The sequence below is a fragment of the Diabrotica virgifera genome, chromosome 3 (genome assembly GCF_917563875.1).
Source record: "Diabrotica virgifera virgifera chromosome 3, PGI_DIABVI_V3a".
NCBI classification, from domain to species: Eukaryota; Metazoa; Arthropoda; class Insecta; order Coleoptera; family Chrysomelidae; genus Diabrotica; species Diabrotica virgifera.
Genome location: NC_065445.1, coordinates 97,877,000 through 97,897,647, shown reverse-complemented (window position 1 = coordinate 97,897,647; position 20,648 = coordinate 97,877,000). Strand labels below are relative to the sequence as shown.

At 31.3% G+C, this 20,648-nt stretch overlaps 1 protein-coding gene across 2 annotated transcripts in view; it reads right to left on the bottom strand.

Moving 5' to 3' along the window:
- LOC126881979 (transmembrane protein 53-B) overlaps positions 1-20,380 on the bottom strand; it is a 92,562-nt gene extending 72,182 nt beyond the window's left edge. The window contains exons 1-2 of one of the 2 annotated variants that reach the window (XM_050646731.1): positions 20,193-20,380; positions 19,604-19,692 (exon numbers count right to left, since the gene is read on the bottom strand). In XM_050646731.1, coding sequence (XP_050502688.1) covers positions 19,604-19,692; positions 20,193-20,250 — 147 coding nt within the window. In that variant the 5' untranslated portion in view covers positions 20,251-20,380. Of the gene's footprint in view, positions 1-19,603; positions 19,693-20,084 lie in introns of both variants that reach the window. The other variant, XM_050646732.1, reaches the window with a different exon arrangement.
- Between the last annotated feature and the right edge of the window lie 268 nt (positions 20,381-20,648).

Here is a 20,648-nt window from a genome sequence, read left to right as displayed (position 1 = left end):
TTCTTTTTCTGGGGTTATATTAAAGACGTAGTGTATAGGATACCTCCAACAACAGTTGACGATATGAAAATAAGGATTCAAAACGCCTTTCAAAGTGCCACACAACAAATGCTTACAAACATCAGTAGGTCTTTCGAAACTCGTGTCCACGCTTGTGTAGACGTTATGGGAGGTCATTTTGACCACCTTTTTTATAACATAAGAAGTACGTTGAACATTTTTTATTTAATTTAGTTTTTTTAATAAATTTTAATAAATTAAAGTATTTTTATTAATAACTAAGTAATACATGTTGTTATCAGCAATAAAACTAAAATATCTCGAAAACTAATAACTTTAGGTATAGGGAATATTTAAAAGATATGTAAGTATAGTGATAGAACTTTTCGATAATAATATAAAATACAGGGTGTTCCATTTAAAATTATGAAGAAAATCTTGTATTTACATTTTGACTTACCCTGTATACAATTTGTGTAGTTATAAAAAAATTGTACATTGTTGCAAAACTAATTTAATATTGACAGTCAAAAGCATTAAAAAAATAAGTTTATATTACACCGTTAGAAACATACAGGGCGATCAAATCAGTATGATCATATACAATTACATCAGGAACTTGTTGGGGATGATTTCGAACGAAGAGTACAATTTTGTCAATGGTCACAACAACAAATAGTTATACAGAGAGATTTTTTTGAGTTTGTTCTTTTTTTTTGGAGACGAGGCAACATTCCACAGAAATGGTAGTGTAAACAGACACAAAATTTCATTATTATTCCACAACCAATCCGTACTGTGCTCGCACACATAGTCAAACGAGATGGTCCTTAAATGTTTGGGGTGGAATCATAGGCAATTACGTTATAGGTCCTTTTTTTGAGGAATCGGTAAATGGTGAGGTTTATTAAATTTTCTAGTGAATTATTTACCTATTCTACTTGAAAATGTACCATTAAACATTTGCCAACATATGTGGTACCTTCATGATGGAGCCCCTGCTCACCACAACGCACTTGTCAACGGTGAACTCGATGAACTATTTCCTGAAAGATGGATAGGAAGAGATGGGCCAGTTGACTGGCCACCCAGATCACCAGAATTAAACAAAGTTGACTTCTTTTTCTGGGGTTATATTAAAGACGTAGTGTATAGGATACCTCCAACAACAGTTGACGATATGAAAATAAGGATTCAAAACGCCTTTCAAAGTGCCACACAACAAATGCTTACAAACATCAGTAGGTCTTTCGAAACTCGTGTCCACGCTTGTGTAGACGTTATGGGAGGTCATTTTGACCACCTTTTTTATAACATAAGAAGTACGTTGAACATTTTTTATTTAATTTAGTTTTTTTAATAAATTTTAATAAATTAAAGTATTTTTATTAATAACTAAGTAATACATGTTGTTATCAGCAATAAAACTAAAATATCTCGAAAACTAATAACTTTAGGTATAGGGAATATTTAAAAGATATGTAAGTATAGTGATAGAACTTTTCGATAATAATATAAAATACAGGGTGTTCCATTTAAAATTATGAAGAAAATCTTGTATTTACATTTTGACTTACCCTGTATACAATTTGTGTAGTTATAAAAAAATTGTACATTGTTGCAAAACTAATTTAATATTGACAGTCAAAAGCATTAAAAAAATAAGTTTATATTACACCGTTAGAAACATACAGGGCGATCAAATCAGTATGATTTTTTAATAAAAGTGCTCGTAACATTGAAACACTCAGTATAACCCTAGACAAGTGTTATATCTCTAAAATCAAAAAAATGTAGAGAAATCAGTTTTTTAATAAAATACAGGGTGTTCCATTTAAAAAAACATAACTTTGGTTTGGCACCGTGTTATGGAGGACCCTGTATATTTCTCACTAATTTTAAAATGTGTACATTAAAGGAGTCTATAACTTTTATTAACAACTTTTTTTCATATATTGTATAATAACAGATATATTGGACTTTGTCACAGAAGTTGATCACCCTGTATATATACAGGGTGTCCAGAAACTCTACCGACAAACGAAGACAGGAGATTCCTCGGGTAAATTTAAAATAATTTAACCCAATTCACAAAGAGCTAGAGCTCTTTGAAGATGACGTCTTGTAATTAGTTTTTCTTAAATACCTCCTTAAAATAGATCAGAGAGGCAAAGGAAAGATGGTATAGTGACAGATGCGCAGAGATTGAACAGTTGGTAGAGAAACATGATAACTTAAACCTTCATAAGAAAATTAGTGAAATAACAGGCACTAATATTAAGAAAAAATCAAACATACTGCTGGATAAAAACGGAAAAATAATTATAGACGTCGGTGAAAGGCTTAAAAGATGGCAGGAATATATTCAAGAGCTATTTAAAGACGAACGGACTGAAATAGTACTAGAGCAGGAAAAGTTCGACAACGGCCCAGACATAACAGAAGATGAGGTACTAGAGGCGATAAAGCGAACAAAGAACAACAAGGCAACAGGTCCTGACCAAATACCTGTAGACATAATACGGTTAATAGAGGACCAGCAAATTGGAATATTGGTCGACTTATTTAATACAATATACAGTACAGGAATCATTCCCAGAGATTGGCTGCTGTCAACGTTCATAACACTGCCAAAAAAACCAAATGCAAAAGAATGCCAAGACCACCGGATAATAAGTTTAATGAGTCATACACTCAAAATATTTTTAAAAATTATACACCGGAGAATACATAACAAACTTGAGCAGGACATAAGCGACACGCAATTTGGATTTAGAAATGCAATGGGAACGAGGGAAGCCCTGTTCGCTGTAAATGTACTTGTGCAAAGGTGCATGGATGTTAATCAGCCAGTATATATGTGTTTCTTGGATTACAACAAAGCCTTCGATAAGGTCAGACATAACCGCCTTATCGAATTACTTGAAAAGAAAAACTTAGATATGAGGGACATCAGGATCATTAGTGCTATCTATTATAATCAGATCGCTGTGGTAAAAGAGAACAACGCCTTTTCAAATGAAATACGTATTGAGAGGGGCGTCAGACAGGGCTGTGTCCTGTCTCCTACTTTGTTCAATTTGTATTCAGAGGAAATAATCCAGGAAGCACTAGAAGACCTAACCACGGGAATAAAAGTAAATGGTCGACCAATCAATAATATACGGTTTGCCGACGACACTATTTTATTAGCCGAATGTCTTGAGGATTTACAACAAATGGTTGACAGAGTGGTAGAAGTCAGTGAAGAAAACGGACTGTCCCTAAACACAAAAAATACACAATTTATGGTAATCACAAAAGTTCAACAGCGCCAAGAAAGCATAACAATACATGGAGAACAAATTAAAAAGGTTGAAAAATATAAATATTTGGGTACAATAATTAATGAAACTAATGAGTACACAGAAGAGATTAAAGCAAGAATAGGACAGGCAAGAAATGCTTTCAACAAACTAAAAAAAGTACTCTGTAGCAGGGACATTACAATTTCTTTAAAGATAAGACTTCTGAGATGCTACGTGTTCTCCGTATTATTCTATGGGTTGGAGGCTTGGACATTAAAGAAGGATGTTTCGGACAGATTAGAAGCCTTCGAGTTATGGGCCTACAGAAGAATATTAAGAATAAGTTGGGTGGATAGAGTCACGAATATCGAGGTGTTGAGAAGAATGGGAAAAGATAAAGAGGTTTTAAATACAATTAAAGTCAGAAAACTGCAATATCTGGGACATGTTATGAGGGGCGAGCGTTATAACTTGTTACAATTGATAATGCAAGGAAGAATACAGGGTAGAAGGAGTCGCGGAAGAAGACGCATCTCCTGGTTAAACAATTTGAGAGCTTGGTTTAATTGCACTTCTGCTGATCTCTTTAGAGCAGCGGTATCGAAAGTGCGAATTGCCGTGATGGTTGCCAACCTTCTTAGAGGAGATGGCACATGAAGAAGAAGAAGAAATACCTCCAGAACGCTTCTATTTAGAAAAACAAAAATTGGTACGCGTATTTATCTTCAAGATATAAATCTAATCCATACATTGCAAATTTCTAGTACCGATCAGAGGCGTCCGTTTTGGGTAGGGCAACGGTTATTTTATCGCATAACTTTTTTATCTTTAACTTTTATGCATTTCTGACACTGGATTATTAAATTGTGAAGTATTCTAGTACTAAAAGGTACTCTTGTTTTAAATCGATAGGACACACCGTTTTCTAGAAGAATCGATTTGAAAATTTTTCACTTTCTGAATTACAAAAAAAAAATTTCAAAAAAAAACTGTTTAGAAAGACGAAAACTGGTACATTTCTTTATATTCCAGAGATAAATCGATTTCATTAATTGCGAATTTCTAGTACTGGTTATAGGCGTCCGTTTTGGGTAGGTCAACAGTTATTTTATAGCATAATGTTTTTGTCTTGAATTTTCGAGCATTTTTGACACTAGATTATTAAATTATGAGGTATTCGAGTACTAAAAGTTACTCTTACTTTATGCTGGTAAAATACTTCGTTTTTTGCTGAAAAGTTCTTTCAATTTTTTTTCAAATTCCAAAAACGAAAAACATTCAAATCGATTTTTATAGAAAACGGTGCATCCTACCTACTTAAAGCAAGAGTACCTTTTAGTACTAGAATACCTCACAATTTAATAATCCGGTGTCAAAAATGCATAAAAGTTAAGGACAAAAAAGTTATACGATAAAATACCCGTTGCTCTACCCAAAACGGACGCCTATGACCGGTACTAGAAATTTGCAATCGATGGAATCGATTCATCTCTGAAAAGTAAATACGCATACCAATTTTCGTTTTTCTATATAGAAGCCTTCTGGAGGTATTTAAGAAAAACTAATTTCATGACGCCATCTTCAAAGAGCTCTAGCTCCCTTCAGAAGCATTTTCGAACTAGGTGAATTGGGTTAAATTGTCTTAAAATTATCTGAGGAATCTCCTGTCTTCGTTTGTCGGTAGAGTTTCTGGACACCCTGTATAATCAAATTCCCTTCTACCTATTGGTGTCGGGATTACAATAATAACTTAGATATTGTGTACAAATTTACGCCACTGTCTTCTATTTTGTGCCAATATTTTTGCTTCTTTCCAGGATTTGCCTCTCTTTTGTAGAACTTTTCCAATAGCTTGGTCCCATGTTTCTCTTGGTCTTCCTCTCTTCCTCTTGATATTTATTTTCGCTTCCCAAATTATTTTTACCGGTCTTCTATCGTCTAGTCTTTGTAAATGTCCCCACCAGCTGATTTGTCTTTTTTCTATGAATTCTAAGATTGATTCCACCTCCAGATCCTCCCTTATCTGCTCATTTCTTACCCTGTCAAGTCTTGTGACTCCTCTCGCTCTTCTTAGGTACTTCATTCAACTCTCTGTTAATGTCCACGATTCACAACCGAAGGTGAGTATGGGTCTATATATTGCCTTAAAAACTTTCATTTTTGTATTTTGCGCTATTTCCTTTTTTCCTATAAAAGTTGTGTTCATTGCATAATATGAATTTATTGCTTTCTCTATACGTTTATCGATTTCTAAACCTTGTTGACCTGAATCTTCAATTTTTACACCCAGGTAATCGAAGCATTCAACTTGTTGTATATGTATACCATTGATCTGTATACTCACGTTTTCTTTAGTTTCTGCTACTACCATCACTTTTGTTTTTGTTAGGTTTAGTTTCATGCCACTTTCTTCTAATATTTCACTCCACGTTTGTAAGTTTTCTTGTAGGTCCTTTTCTTTTGCTGCCATTATAACGATGTCATCTGCAAAAGCACATTCTGATATTTCGATCGGTTGTAAGTTTTTGTGTCCTACAAATAGGTGTTTTGTTCTCTGACTACATTTTTTAATTATTTCGTCCATAAACAACGTAAACAATGTTGGACTTAGTCCTCCTCCCTGTCTTAGACCATCTTTTGTTATAAAATTTTCTGACTTCAGGTTTCTAGTTATAACACAATTCGTCGTATTTTTATATAGACATTCAATATTTTTCCTTAGTTTGGTTGCTATTCCTCTTTGTTCTAGGAGCGACCATACTTTTTGCCGAGGAACAAGATCGCTTTTTGTAAGCCGATAAACGCAAAATATGCTTTTCCTCTTCTGAGTTTCGTTTTCTCAATGATCTGCTTAATAGTGAAGATGTGATCTTGCACACTTCTTCCTTTTCTAAAGCCACTTTGAGTTTCTGCTAATGTTGTATCGATTATCTTTGTCAGCTTTTCTTGTAATATTTGTTCGTACAGTTTCATCGCCGAGCATAAGAGCATTATGCCTCTATAGTTTTTGCATTCTTTTTTATCTCGATTTAAATAAATAGGTACTTAGCGGAAGTAATCAAATTAAGAGAGGATAGTACCTAGTTAGTCGTTCTAACAATAATTATGCTTGAAAATAAAAATTTCAATAACATATTATACAGGGTGGTTCATCTTATTCGCCTCGGTCTCTGTACGGAAAACCATTTGATATTTTAAAAAAATTTATTTACAGAAATATCTTCTTCTTAAGGTGCCGAGACCGCTTGTCGATCGTTGGCTCTCATGTTGTGCAGCATATTAACAATCATTGTCTTATTTACAGCCGCACGAAATAGTTCAGTGCTAGTTTTCCCAAACCATTGGCGTAGGTTTTTAAGCCAAGAAGTTGTACGGCGGCCCACACTTCTTTTTCCCATTATTTTACCTTGCATGACAAGGTGAAGTATGTCATATTTTTCTGGGTGACGCATTATATGACCAAAGTATTCCAATTTGCGCCTTTTAACCGTGTTCACTACTTCGCAACTTTTATTCAAACGTTGCAAAACCCTTTCGTTTGTGACTCTTTCTACCCAACTGATCTTCAGAATACGGCGGTAGACCCACATTTCAAATGCTTCTAGGTTTTTTAAAAGCGATTCTGTCAGTGTCCATGCTTCAACCCCGTAAAGTAGTACTGGGAATATATAACATCGGACCATTCTTATGCGAAGTTCCAAATTTAGATCATGACTGCACAGGATTTTCTTAAATTTCATAAAACTTGTTCTTGCTTTGGCAATTCTACTTTTTATTTCTGTACTAGGGTTCCAGCTTACAGAAATATACAGGGCCTTTAATACTACAATCTAAAAATAATGTGAATTATACAGGGTGCTTCAAAAAAGAGTGGTATATCAAAGTATATTTTTTCTTATGGAATGCTCTATATCTGATGACATTATTGAATTGACCTTAAAAATAAGCTATACTTTCTTAAGGGTTCCCTATACCTAAATACAGGGTGTTTTGATCTATTTCGATTTTTATAAAAATATAAGGTTTTAGAAAAAAATAAATATCTACGAATCTAAGAATCAGTAACAAATTCTTTCCTGGATCTTAATAATAGACTATTTAGCATACTTAACAGATGCTTATTGCAACGAAATTTCTTACAGGGTAGTCAAAATATGAGATTGTTCTATTAACAAATTCAAGCTGTAATAAGTTATTTATTTTAAATAGAACACCCTGTATCTTACTAGTCTATCGCGTAGAAAATTTACTTAGCTTTCAATTTGTACTAGGGTTTCCCATACCTATCTTTTTACAGGGTGGTAAAAATATTAGATTGTTCTATTAACAAATTCAAGCTGTAATAACTTACTTATTTTAAATGGAACACCCTGTATATTACTAGTCTATCGCGTAGAAAATTTACTTAGCTTTCAATTCTTATTAGGGTTTCCTATACCTATCTCCCTTCATTTTTTAAATATTTAAAGATTTCCTAATTTGTAAGCTTTAAAAATTAGAATTAAGTACCTATGTCGTGGTTATGTACAACACATCAAATAAATATATTCACATAAATTTACTTAATACCCGTTGGGTTAAGATATAGAAAATACTTATACGGAATAAAATATAATTTAAATACCTTCCAGAATACGGCATCTAATATAAGGTATGCAGTTTAATATAAACATATTATTCAATGTCACATGTAGGCCAAAATCAACTAAAATAATACAACACTATGTGTGATTACATGATAACAATGAAAATTTTATTAATGACAGTATCTTGTCTTATATTGCCGGTGTTGGTGATGTGTTGTACATAACCACGACATAGGTACTTAATTCTAATTTTTAAAGCTTACAAATTAGGAAATCTTTAACTATTTAAAAAATGAAGGGAGATAGGTACAGGAAACCCTTATAAGAATTTAAAGCTAAGTAAATTTTCTACGCGATAGACTAGTAAGATACAGGGTGTTCCATTTAAAACAAGTAAGTTATTACAGCTTGAATTTGTTAATAGAACAATCTAATATTTTGACCACCCTGTAAAAAGATAGGTATAGGAAACTCTAATACAAATTGAAAGCTAAGTAAATTTTCTACGCGATAGAGCAGTAAGATACAGGGTGTTCTATTTAAAATAAGTAAGTTATTACAGCTTGAATTTGTTAATAGAACAATCTCATATTTTGACCACCCTGTAAGAAATTTTGTTACAATAAGCATCTGTTTAAGTATGCTAAATAGTTTATTATTAAGATCCAAGAAAAAATTTGTTACTGATTCTTAGATTCGTAGATATTTATTTTTTTCTAAAACCTTACATTTTTATAAAAATCGAAATAAATCAAAACACCCTGTATTTAGATATAGGGAACCCTTATGAAAGTATAGCTTATTTTTTAAGGTCAATTTAATAATGTCATCAGATATAGGACATTCCATAAGAAAAATATAACTTTGATATACCACTCTTTTTTGGAACACCCTGTATAATTCACATTATTTTTAGATTGTAGTATTAATGGCCCTGTATATTTCTGTGAAGAATTTTTTTTAAAATATCAAGTGGTTTTCCGTACTGACACCGAGGCGAATAAGATGAACCACCCTGTACAAAGACTAAAAGTTAAATAATTCGAAAAAACCAAATAGTCAATAAATTCAAATAATAAACAACAAATGTGCTAATGTCACTGTCATTTAAAATCATAAACTTGTTTAACCCATTTATTAGCGCTCACTGTACTCATTGAAGTACAGCTGCTATTTTGACATACTAGTGCCATATACAATAAAATAGTCACAATTATTGCTAAGAATTGTGACTATTTTATTGTATATAGCACTAGTATGTCATAATAGCAGCTGTACTTAAATGAGTACAGTGGGCGCTAACGGGTTAACTTATTGTGGTTTCTATGGTATGGTGGTTGTTTAACTTATAAGTACTGGTTTCTGTGAGTAAAAAAGGGAGCTAGTATAAAAAGTAATTCGTGAACAATTTCATACATGGGAAAAGTTAGAGTGGAAGAACTAGGTATAGGATTGGATTGCCTATGAATTGCAAACAAAATAAACAAATATGAAGGAAATACAGTGTATTTATGTATCATTGGAAAAAAATTCCAGCACAAATTTTGAAAATATTCCTTAATTTTATGTGGCCATTAAGGAATATTTCCCAGTAAATGTCAACATTGGTTGTAAATCATACCAATTTATAATAGATTTAAATATTTAAAATAATAAACATTGATATACTAAATTATACCAAAAATGATATACTACATTAGTACATATTAGAATGATATACCTATTATATTTATAATGAGATACCTATTAATTTGAAAAAATCTATTAAAAATAGATTACAAACAAACTTACAAAAAAAAATAAACAAGATAAACTCAACTTGAATTCAATTTGTCTTGTAAACCAGAAACAAAAAGAATTCTAAAGAAACGAAGAATAATAAAGCCACTGAACAATAAGTACTTACTCTCTAATCTAATCTATACTATTCTCAATAAAATTTTACAAGCGAAAAATATTCTTTAGAATAATAATTATGTAAGTAAGTATAAAGTAAGGGACCTAAGTATAAGTAAATATCTTTTAACTGAAAAAGGTGATATTCATGAAACTTTGGATGTGAGTAAAATGGCACATTACACATAAGGCATCTAATGCCATATTTTTTGTTACAACTCTACTTTCGGTTTCACTGGAATACCCTCAACCTATTTGACTGGGACACCCCGTATATTCTTGTAGTTTTTAAAATAACTTGTTACTCCTAATACATACAAACCAAGTTTGGCAGAAAAAAATTGTTTTAACGAAAAATCACTTTACAGTTAAAGAATAAATGTAGGTATGTACATTTATTTCCCAAGGCCAATGAAAAAATTATTTTGAAAAAATCACTTTAAATGTTCACAATGCTCTGAAAAGTTCACATCCTCACAAACCTATTAATTTACATGTCAGTCTAATAAGAGTAAAAACTTAAACTTTGGTCTTATGTTATTTTGCATTAAAACGATATAGTATGAATTAAAGGAGTAACCAAACTGGTTTCGGAAAAGAATTTACTACAAATGACTATGTACTAACAATAAAAATTGTAAATGAAAAGCTAGCAAATATCGCATATCTAGCAAATATAGCATGGAACATAAGTCAGTTAAAACTGCATATAAAGCAAATAAACATAGAGTAAACTAATGAAGTAATATACAGGGTGATTGATTAGTAGGGTAAAGCTCAATAGCTCCGCTATAGTAATAGATAGCAATAAAAGTTAATAACAAAAATTTTAGCCACCTTTGAGCTTCACATTACAAAATTAGTTAGAATGTTACAGGGTGTTCGATAACACAGTGGCAGACCAAACTTATGTTTTTTTAAATGGAACACCCTATATTTTATTTTAAATTCAAAATCCGGTTAACTTCTCCATCAAAAAAATATAAAGGTTTGTTATGTTATACAGGGTATTTACAAAGTTATAACCAAGTTTATATCAAAATCGTAACAAGTTCAACTCCCTGTATAAATAAAAATATGCAAAACAACAATGGTTTATTAATGCCATATTTTTTAACGTATTGTCAAAATTTTCAAGAATGGTCGATATTGCTAATTTTCTTTATATCAAATACAGGGTGAGTCAAAACGCAAGTACATTATTTTCTCAGTAATTTTAAATGGAACACCCTGTATTTTATATCACTATTGAAAAGTACCATTCACTACCGTACTTTAATTTTTAGATAACATTCCCCATGTCTAAATTTATTAGTTTTCGAGATATTTTCATTTTTCAATGGACCAGTAGCGTGGCCACCCAAATCACCAGAATTTAATAAACTGGACTGATTTTTTTGGAGTTACGTTAATAATGAAGTTTATAAAATACCTCCAAGAACAAGGGAAGAGATGAAAAATAGAATACAAAGTGTATTTCGATGTGTTAATTTACAAATGCTCCGTAGAGTAAGTAGCTCATTCAATGATCGTTTTTAGGCGTACATAAATGTGTTTAGGAGATAATTTTGAACACCTTATGTAATTAAATATTAAAAATATTTTATTAAAAGTAGCTTCTAATTTTTCAAACATGTTTTTTTTTGCAAAATGTATTACTGATAAATTATGTTTCGTTCTTTATTTGTTACATTGTTACATTTACATACAAAAGTAGTGTTTAATTGTCTTCACAAAATATTGTATTTTGTGTTTGTGTGTTTTTTTTTGGAAAATTTATTACTAATTTTGTTTGTTTATTTGTTGCATTTACATAAAAAGGTAGTTTTTAATTGTTTCAAAAATGTTGCATGTAGTGGTTGTGTTTTTGTTTGTAAAATGTATTACTAATAAATTATTTTTATTTCTTTATTTGCTACAGTGTTACATTGATTACCGGATTGATAATCGGTAATCTTCAATTGTCAATTCAGTCATGGCGTACTTAAAATTTAGATAAATTTAAACATCTAAAATAATTTGCTCTGAAAAATGAAAATATCTCGAAAACTAATAAATTTGGGCATAGGGAATGTTATATAAAAATTAAAGTACGTTAATGTTACTTTTCAATAATGATATAAAATACAGGGTGTTCCATTTAACATTACTGAGAAAATTATGTAATTGCGTTTTGACTCACCCTGTATTTGATATAAAGAAAATTAGCAATATCAATAATTCTTAAAAATTTTGACAATAAATAAAAAAATATGGCATTAATAAACCATTGCTGTTGTGCTTATTTTTATTTATACAGGGAGTTGAACTTGTTACGATTTTCATACAAAATTGGTTATAACTTTGTAAAGACCCTGTATAACATTACAAACCTTTATATTTTTGTGATGGAGAAGTTAACAGGATTTCGAATATAAAATAAAATATAGGGTGTTCCATTAAAAAAAAAAACATAAGTTAGGTCTGCCACTGTGTTATCGAACACCCTGTAACATTCTAACTAATTTTGTAATGTGAAGCTCAAAGGTAGCTAAAATATTTGTTATTAACTTTTATTGCTATCTATTACTATAGCCGAGCTATTGAGCTTTACCCTACTAATCAATCACCCTGTATACTAAAGCATAGTTCTACCATTGTAACTTTGTACATGCTTACATGCATGAAATTATTCACGAATTACTTTTTATACTAGGTCTCTTTTTTACTCACAGAAACTAGTATCGCAAAATTAGCCGCCTGTCCATAGAAACCACAATAAGCTAAACAAGGATAAACGATATGGCATGTCTTTGATACCTTGTTTACTATGAGTTTTGACGTTTATGATTTTCAGTGATAGTGACATAGCACATTTGTTGTAATTATTGATTTATTTGCATTTTTTATTGTTTAATTGGTTTTTCATATTATTTAATCTTTTAGTCTTTGTATATGTCATGTAGAACGACTAAATGTTGCTCTCTTTATTTGATCAACTCCGCTTAGTGTTTATTTTTTTATGCTAATGAGACAACTAATATTTTCTAACCTACAAATTGTCAGTACATTATATTAATGATACATATTCAATGATACATATTGACATTCATTTTACTTAATATTTTGATTTACCTTGTTTGCAAATGAATAATGCAGTTTATGCAAAGATTGGAACAACTATAACGATAAATATATAATAAAAATCCACAATAATAATTAAAATTTACTAAGGAACAGAACAGACACTGATAAATAGGCAAGCATACACAATATCTCCAAAACTTTTCCATATGGATGTTCTCAACCCCAACACTATAAATATGTCCCAATGGCCGATAGGGAATGTCCCATGAATAAATAGAACAGGTGTGAATACACTATATATCAAAACAGTCTGAGAACATGGCATAAGAGCTGCAGCTATTTCATCACTGCAGACTTGTTGATTGAACAAAAGCCACAGATATACAAGCATGTACACATACTTAAACACACAAATACTATACTAAATTTACAATCAAAATGCAGTAGAAATAAACAAACCAAGACACGTGAAATGCTACTAGGAGCATTTCCGAATCATAATTTATAATGTATATACTTTGGAAATCATGATTTGGGATTTACAATGTATATACATTGTAAATTATGTTTCGGGAGTGGTCCTAGTAGCATTTAACGTGTCTTGGTTTGTTTATTTCTACTGCATCTTGATTGTAAATTTAGTATAACACTTATTTACACAATGATCATTGGCCAAATCACAGACAAATGCAACACAACAACTGGCTCATCATATGGTCAGATTTGTTCTGCAACTACTACTAAATAATAAACACAATGGGAACAATCACAGAGGAAATTGAGTGGCAGAGTCAATATATGAGAAAATAGTACTAGATACTTGGTTTATATGAAAAAAGAACATAGAAGAAAGTAATAACAGCTCTTGTAGTGCATGTAATCTTTGTAAACAAGTGGTCTTTCAATTCGGAACTTTCCTGGAATTAATAATTGTTCCATTATTTGAAACAGTAAACATAAAGACAATGTCCTCACGGATTACGCTTATTTATATGTAAAATGAAAAATAAAAATTGTAATACAATAATCACATAGGTACATACCAAGTTGATGATACAAATAGAAAAGAAGAAATGAGACATTTGACACAAGGTTAAAAAACCTAATGAACCAAAATTCCACTTCTTAAAAGAACACCTTATACTAAAGGCTATAGCGGGATAAGATGGTCAAAAATGCCCCCGCACCGATCAGCCCAGCTACTTATGTTTTCGATAAAGGATATAAAATTATGCCCTCATGCAAATTTTTAGCTTCCCAGAGATCCTAAAACCTCTTAAATCGAGAAAAGAAGAATTTTTAGGTTTTATTTTTTTGTAAGCGCAATTTTAACTTAAAAAATCTGAAAAAATTCAAGAGGATGTATATTTCCAATACAAAACAGCCTGATTTTTTTCAGATTTTTGTAATAAAAAATGAGCCCAGGAAAATTTTTTGAAATTTTCAAAAAAATTTTAGGTTATGTAAATATGATTTGGCCAACTTTTAAATAGTATTTTTTTGTGTATTTTTTGTCGTTCTTTTGAACGGCAGAGGCAGAATTATTAATATCTGAGCGGAAAGAACGAAAAAATTGAAAAAACCGTTTTTGGCTGTCTCGAGATGCATCTCGGGACAGCCAATTTTAGGATTTAGGATCCTGACTACAACAACTGAAAAAACACTAAACGTGTGAATTTTATCATAAAATTTGGTATGTGGGCTTATAATAATATTTGGAACAGCTTTTCCAAATAACTTTTTTCGATATCTCTAACGCGAAACAAATCGAATCGCATATCGAATGAATGATAATTTATTGCAACTAATATAGTCGTATTTTTTATACCTAGATTCAAAATACATATACATTCGAAATACTGACTAATTCACTAATTTTATCATAAAAAGTTCAAATTGATTGCATTGACGTATTGAACCAATTAATGCGTATTAATATATTATTATAGTAATTATTATAATATTCAGAGTGAGTTTTATGTATAGAAACCCTCAATTATCTCGGAAACATCTTGCACGATTTTTATAGGTTTTGGTGGGTAGGGGTTTTCTAATGCAGCCGATATTATAGTGTTAATTACATTGTTGTCAGATCTTCCGTTTTTCTGGAAATCTAATGAACTTTCTTATTTCAAATGGAACACCCTGTATGTCTTTTGCGTTTTGAAGTCCTTAAGAAATACTGATTATCTTTCATGTTATATTCCCTATACCTAAATGCCATAGTTCGGAGTTATTGCTACATGTATTTAAAATTAAAATTTAAAATTTAAAATTAAACAAATTATAAAAATCAATTTTTTCGGCCCGTGTAGACATTATTTTACATTCTTTGGATCATTGGGAAAAAAAAGGTCTTTTGTAATTTTTCTTTAGTTATTCTTAAGTTAATGGTTTTCGAGCTCTAAACAATTTAAAACTGAAAAAAATCGAATACTGACGATTTCCAAGGTCCAAAACACATAAATAAAAAATATTATTTTTTAAACTGCTGAGTACCCAAATTCAAGCTAAGCCCGTCTTCTAGGCGCTCGCTATAAACTTTTTTGGCCCGTTTTATTCTAAAACATTGCTTTTTAATAATTGTTAGTGAAGCGCATATGAGAGGACGGGCGATCGGGCTGCATTAACAACTAAAAAACAATATTTTAGAATGAAACAAGCTTAAATTACTTATTGGTAACTGATAAAATTAGGCTTGAACTTGAATTTGTATACTGGGTAGTAACAAAAATAATATATTTGATTTGTGTTTTTGAACCATGAAAATTGTCATTATTCGATTTTTTTTCAGTTATAAATTGTTTATAACGCGAAAACGATTAACTTTAGAGAAAAATTACAAAAGAACTTTTTTGTTCCCAAATTTTGTTTAAATTTGTTTTTAAATAAATGTAGCAATAACTCCGAAATTATGGCCTTTAGGTATGGGGAATATAACATGAAAAATAATTAGTATTTTTTAATGACTTCAAAACGCAAAAAATATACAGGGTATTTCAATTGAAGTAAAAAATTTAATTAGATTTTTAGAAAAACGGAAGATCTGACAACAATGTAATTATCACTATAATATCGGCCGCATTAGAAAACCCCTACCCACCAAAATTTATAAAAATCGTGCAAACCGTTTTCGAGATGATTGAGGGTTTCCGTACATAAACCTCACTCTGTAATATTATTACAGTAGACTCCCGTAAGTTCGGCCTCGGTTAGTTCGTTCTCCGCTTAGTCCGGTCGGCTCCCTGAGCATTAGTCACACATTTTGCACATCAAAAATCATTAGAAAAGAAAATTCAGAAAAAAACTACTGACTTTTTTTAAGTGTTTAAGAAGCCAAACCACCAATCTGTAATAATATTTTTAAATTTTATTAGGCCTAGAGTTCTGTAAGACTTGTTTTATAGTATTTTTGTAACGGTCTATCTTTTCATATATGTTAAATATATGTCAGATTATTCCTCTGTGTTGTCTTCTACTTAATGTACAAGTGTTTTGTTTTTGCTAGATCCATACAAACAATAAATGGGCATTTTTTTAGATAAGCATCTGTTAGTTCGGCCACTTTTAAGTTCGGCCTAGGGTCCGGTCCCGAGGTGGCCGAACTTACGGGAGTCTACTGTATTACACATTAATTTGTTCAATACTTCAATGCAATAAATTTGAACTTTTTATGATAAAATTAGTGAATTAGTCAGTATTTTAAATGTATATTTTGAATCTAGGTATAAAAATACGACTATATCAGTTGCAATAAATTATCAAATTGATAATATATCCACAAACAGGGTGAATTTTCGATATGCGATTCGATTTGCTGCGCGTTAGAGATATCTAAAAAAGTTATTTGGAAAAGTTGTTCCAAATATTATTATAAGCCCACATACCAAATTTTATGACAAAATTCACACTTTTAGCGTTTTTTCTGTTGTTGTAATCAGGATCCCAAATCCTAAAATTGGCTGTCCCGAGATGCATCTCGAGACAGCCAAAAACGGTTTTTTTAATTTTTTCGTTTTTCCCGCTCAGATATTAAAAATTCTGCCTTTGCCATTCAAAAGAACGACAAAAAGCACACAAAAAAATACTATTTAAAAGTTGGCCAAATCATATTTACATAACCTAAAAATTTTTTGAAAACTTCAAAAATTTTTCCTGGGCTCATTTTTTATTACAAAAATTCTGAAAAAAAATCAGTTTGTTTTGTATTCAAAATATACATCCACTTGAATTTTTTCAGATTTTTTAAATTAAAATTGCGCTCACAAAAAAATAAAACCTAAAAATTCTACTTTTCTCGATTTAGGAGGTTTTAGGACCTCTGGGATGATAAAAATTTGCATGAGGGCATAATTTTATATCCTTTATCGAAAACATAAGTAGCGGCGCTGATCGGTGCGGGGGCATTTTTGACCATCTTATCCCGCTATAGCCTTTACAATCAAGATTCAGTAGAAATAAACAAACCAAGACACGTTAAATGCTACTAGGAGCACTTCTGAATCATAATTTACAATGTATATACATTGTAAATCCCAAATCATGATTTCCAAAGTTGATACATTGTAAATTATGATTCGGGAGTGCTCCTAGTAGCATTTAACATGTCTTGGTTTGTTTATTTCTACTGCATTTTGATTGTAAATTTAGTATAGATTTCTACGCATTCTAATACAATGTTCATTGAACAAAGAACTCACCAAAAATACCTAGAATATGATTATATAGGAACGGACCTCTATTTAACGGACTTCGGATATAACGGACAACAAATCCTATCAAATGTAAAAAAAATTGAAAACCGAATTCTGGAAGAAAAATCAGCAATAACAGGTTCTTAACGCTGCTTTGTGCTAACGCCGATGGATCGTTTGGATTGACTGCTATAATTGTTGGCAAATCTCGTAAACCTAGAGCTGTCAAAGATATAATGCATTATCTGCCCGTTTCATATTATAGCTCTAATAGGGCATGGTTCATCACAGATATTTGTACCTGCATGTGCAGTGAGAAAATTTCAAGAGAAGAAACGGGAAATACCGCCGAAAGAGGTGAAATTTTTATTGATTTTAGACAGCGCTCCTGCTTACCCCATTGAAAATATTTGACATTTAGAAGATGTCAACTTCTATGTTTTTGCCAAAAAAAAAATACATCGTTTATTCAACCCAGGGATCAGTAAATAATTTTGGCAACCAAACGAGTATATTGCAGAAAGTTTATAGATAAAGTAGAAAAGTAAAAAAGTAGCAAAAAAAACTTGATTCCTTGTTCAATTACAGATTTGTACACTGTATATAAACACAGCAGACGATATTTTCAAAAAAAATTTGATTGATTTTAAACCTATTTTTATATAACGGACTTTCGGCTTTAACGGACATTCCGTTCCCCCAATTAGTCCGTTGTATCGAGGTTTTACTGTATTGTCATAATACCCCATTCTCAAGTAATTCTCAGAGTGCTTGGTTCTTAAGTAATGAGTTTCAAACGAATCAAAGAACAAGAAACAAAACAAAAGATTTATTTACCCTTTGGTGGATAGGTACTGTATCAAAAGTCAAGAAAGGGTAACAATGATCATAAAGATACTAAATGTGAGAGAGTGACTAAAGACACTAGATACCTAAAGATATTAGTAATTAGTACATAGATTTTTATTTTGAAGCTGTATTTTTTGAATTTAAAAAAGTCACTTGCAATAAAAAGAATTCAATATGACAAATTTCATTTCAGAAAACTAAAACAATAGTAATCAGTAAAGAAGCAATCTTGATGGCATCAGTACTGAACAAGTAATGGAAATAAAATACTTTGGAATTACATTATCAAGCTAAAAAGACCTGAACAAAGAACTGAGAAATCAAGTACAAAAAGCAAATAGACTGGCAGGATGCCTTAATAACACTGTATGGCTAAACCGACATAGGTATTAACACTGAGATGAAGTCAATAATTTATAAAGCCAGTGTAAGACCAATAATGACATATGAATCAGCAACAAGACCCGATACAGTCACCACTCAAAAACTACTCGATATGGCAGAGATGAGAATACTGAGAACAAATACAGGAAATACACTGAGAGATTGAAAGAGGAGTGAAGACATTTAGAAGAAAATGTAATGTACAGTGTATAAACGAATGGACACTAAAAAAAATGGAATAACCACATAGGCAGAATGGGGAATGGGGGAGACACGTGTGGTCAAATTAGCAAGACAATGGTTAAACCGTTAAACTGCAAAACCTCGTAAGTCGATTTTTGGTTCGTTATGACTTTAATTAATACTTTGTTGGTTTATAATTTTACATCTTTTAAACGTTAAATTTTAATATTGACTTACAAGCTTTCGTAGTTTAAAAGATATGTAAAATTATAAACCAACAAAGTATAAAACTCATAACGAACCAAAAATCGACTTACAAGGTTTTGCAGTTTAACTGTCGAAGAGATAAATCACGAATGGGTAGAAGAAGTATCAGCCCACTGCACAAAAGATGGAGTTACAACCTTCCATAAAGGATTCAATCAGCCTATGAACAAGCAGAATTGCTTATAAAGAGGAAGAAGATGTTTATTAATGAAGAAAATTACTAAATCAAGAAGACACTTCTCCCCTACACTTAGGGATATGCAAAAAACAATAAAAACTATTATTCAACTGAAACTCTGTATAACTTCTGAATAACCCTATACAATTACAAATGAACTTTATTGTCTATATTTCCATATTAAACACATTGTAAATTATATTAAAAACTCACCAATTTCTTCTTTGAAGAGGTCTCCTGTAACTTGGACAAACACTTCAGTCCTTTTCCAACAAAGGATCTAGTAAATGTTAATGCCATGGCTGGAAAATTCAAGGAATTTAGGTTATTTTTCTGCGAATTCAAGCAACTACAAAACTACAACATTCCCGCTTACGCAGATAAGTTTTAAATGAATACAATTGCTGCAAATTAATGATTTAAACAACTATCAAGCTAAATGAACGTCGATCACGAATTAATTTCATGGCAAAAGTGGTGTGGTGTCACAAACTCGAGAAGAGAGATATCGAGTCTCGAGTCGTTGTACACAAACGTAATTATTTTACTAATCCTGTCTGTACGGTTTTATTTTTACCACAAAATCAGTAAATAATGTACCAGTCTAGACTGTCGGTATAATCAGAAAACGCCGATGCAAAGTTCAACAATATCAATATCTAATTTATGGTAATAATAATCGAGAAGTACTTACTGTTAAAAAATGAAGCTTGCAATTATAATTAAAATATACGGTAAAGCAATTTCTATGTTTTTACCATCATACTATATTTTATTTAACTAAAGAAAATTGACTTCTTACTTCTTCTATTTTTGTTGTTGATGTGTTTACTTGTTTTACCACCAATGAACATGGACATGGACCAATGACCAATTATTAATCGTTAATGTGTGTGTGCCTTTGTCCTTTGTCTGTGCTGTGTGTGTGTAAAATTCAGTCAGTGTCAGTGTAATTTTATTTATAAATAAATAATAAAATAAAGTCGTAGGTCGTAGCTCGTAGCGAAACCGGAAAAATTCTATTTCTAATCGTAAATTGTCGTGGCCTTTCGTTTAAACGTGCCTATAGTTCTTCCACTGTATCTTTGCACATCGAAGTGGGTGATTGACGTACGAGCCACAATACCGCGGTTTTGCTACGAACGGTTTTGCTCGCGACTCGTTGGTGCTGATCGACTAGCGAGCCTGATCGTTAAGAAATTCAAGCACTTTATAATACCATTTTACAAATCGTCAATTCCTAAGCCTGTTCTCATGC